Source organism: Cariama cristata, unplaced genomic scaffold, assembly GCF_000690535.1.
Source record: "Cariama cristata isolate BGI_N322 unplaced genomic scaffold, ASM69053v1 scaffold35227, whole genome shotgun sequence".
In the NCBI taxonomy this organism is placed as follows: domain Eukaryota; kingdom Metazoa; phylum Chordata; class Aves; order Cariamiformes; family Cariamidae; genus Cariama; species Cariama cristata.
Genome location: NW_009626574.1, coordinates 263 through 2,133, shown reverse-complemented (window position 1 = coordinate 2,133; position 1,871 = coordinate 263). Strand labels below are relative to the sequence as shown.

The window sequence follows — 1,871 nt, the reverse complement described above, 5'->3', positions numbered from 1 at the left end:
CTGCCAGGACACATTTAGTCAGGTAGCAGCAGAGTTCAGACCTTCCACCAGCATTTAGCAGTTGTTAGTAAAGTTGATACTAGCATTAGGGCTTGTAAGCTCTTACCAGGTCTGCTCTTGCACTGCCAGTCTCTTGAGGTCATGATCCCTCCTGCCCAGCTTGTGGGGTGCTTTTAGCTTCCTCCGGTAGCAGGTAGCTCGTGGTTCCCTGCAGTGTTGGTAGTTAGTCCCCCCTCTAGATCTGCTGATTCAGCCCACCTAGCCTGTGGAGAGAGCTGCTGTCATCACCCCTACTTTGGCATATTTCCATGAGAGCAACGTGGCCTTCCCCCTCCAATAGGAAAAAGCATCTATGGGGACCGTTTTCCTGATGAGAACTTCAAGCTGAAGCACTATGGCCCTGGCTGGGTGAGCATGGCCAACGCTGGCAAGGACACCAACGGTTCGCAGTTCTTCATCACCACAGTGAAGACGCCATGGCTGGACGGCAAGCACGTGGTGTTTGGCAAAGTGCTGGAGGGCATGGTAAGGGGGTGAGGGCTGGTAAAGGGGTGATCGATTCCTGGGAGGAGAGTGGGACCTGGCAGATGCTGCCTGGGCAAGCTGGCTCGAGGCAGAGCGCTGTGGAGAATGGGCTGGGAGGTGCCTTCGTGACAGGGATTGCGCTGAGCTGGCGCTGCCTGTGCCCAGCTCTCACACCTCTGCTTCCCTCAGGATGTGGTGAGGAAGGTGGAGAACACCAAGACAGACAGCCGGGACAAGCCCCTGAAGGACGTCACCATCGCCGACTGCGGCACCATCGAGGTGGAGAAGCCATTTGCCATCGCCAAAGAGTAATCCTCACTCCCGGCTCTGCGACATGGCGCAGGGCCCTGCGCTCTGCAAGGGACCTGGCCGCGAAGGGCTGTGGGCCTTGGGCTGCCCTGCTCCCCCTCTGTTTGTTTCCCTGTCGTTGTCCTGGGGCGGGTGAGCAGCAGCAGCAGAGCCGCTGTGCCCCGTGCCCTTGCTGCCCGGCCTCCCCTTTAACCCTGCTGCCTTCCAGCCGGCCAGCAAGCAGGACGGGGCGCTGGCTCCTCTTCCCATCACTTTTATAAGAAGCACATGCACCAATAAATGTGACCAATGTGTTTTTTAAAGAGTTGCCTCTCTTCTGCTCTCAGAGGGGTACAGATCTCTTAGCATCCCTCAACCAGGCGCATCCCTCAACCAGGCGCATCCCTCAGCCTTCCAACCCCCTTCTTTCACATTTCATCAAGCTGAGGGCGGAATTACAGAGCACAGCAATCTTTTGCCAGTCAAACCCAAGTGATTTATTGCACTGAAGCCTGGATCCTGAGGCATTTTCCAGCATGGTTCAGGGTCCAAAGGCTCCTACTGCAACCCTGAAACATCAGGGCAGAAAGCAGAGCTCGGGCTCTCCCAATGAAGGCACTTTGGATGGTGGTAGGTGAGCAGCGCTGTCCTGGACAGCAGCTGTGGTTCCCACCGTACCCTTTGGCTTCTCCCACCCAGTTTTCCTGCCCCATCCCAGTGGGAAGGAGTTACTTTTACCGCAAGGATCCTTTCCGCTGCCCGACCACTCACCACTGTGGCCCTGCGTGCTGGGTGGGTGCTCAGGAGCCCGGCAGGCCAGGGGCTCGGGGCACTGCCTGGCTGGGGGGGCAGCGTGGGGGGATGTAGAGGCCCTGCAGCACCCCGCTGAGGATGATGTTGGGGAGCAGGTCTGTGAGGAAAGGGGGGAACTGGAGCAGCTTTGTTTCCCTCCCAGGCCCGGTTAAAGGAAAAACGTTTTTTGGGAGCCCAAAAGAGCCTTTTCCCTTGGAGGGTTTGGGGACCCTTGCCCATGGTCCCGCTCCTTACCAGTGCTTGAT

General features: G+C 57.8%; 1 protein-coding gene across 1 annotated transcript in view; it reads left to right on the top strand.

Annotated features, from left to right (window-relative positions):
- LOC104164687 (peptidyl-prolyl cis-trans isomerase B) overlaps nucleotides 1-890 on the top strand; it is a 1,298-nt gene extending 408 nt beyond the window's left edge. The window contains exons 2-3 of the mRNA XM_009704094.1: nucleotides 341-525; nucleotides 715-890. Coding sequence (XP_009702396.1) covers nucleotides 341-525; nucleotides 715-837 — 308 coding nt within the window. The 3' untranslated portion in view covers nucleotides 838-890. The remainder of the gene's footprint in view (nucleotides 1-340; nucleotides 526-714) is intronic.
- The last annotated feature ends 981 nt before the right edge of the window (nucleotides 891-1,871 follow it).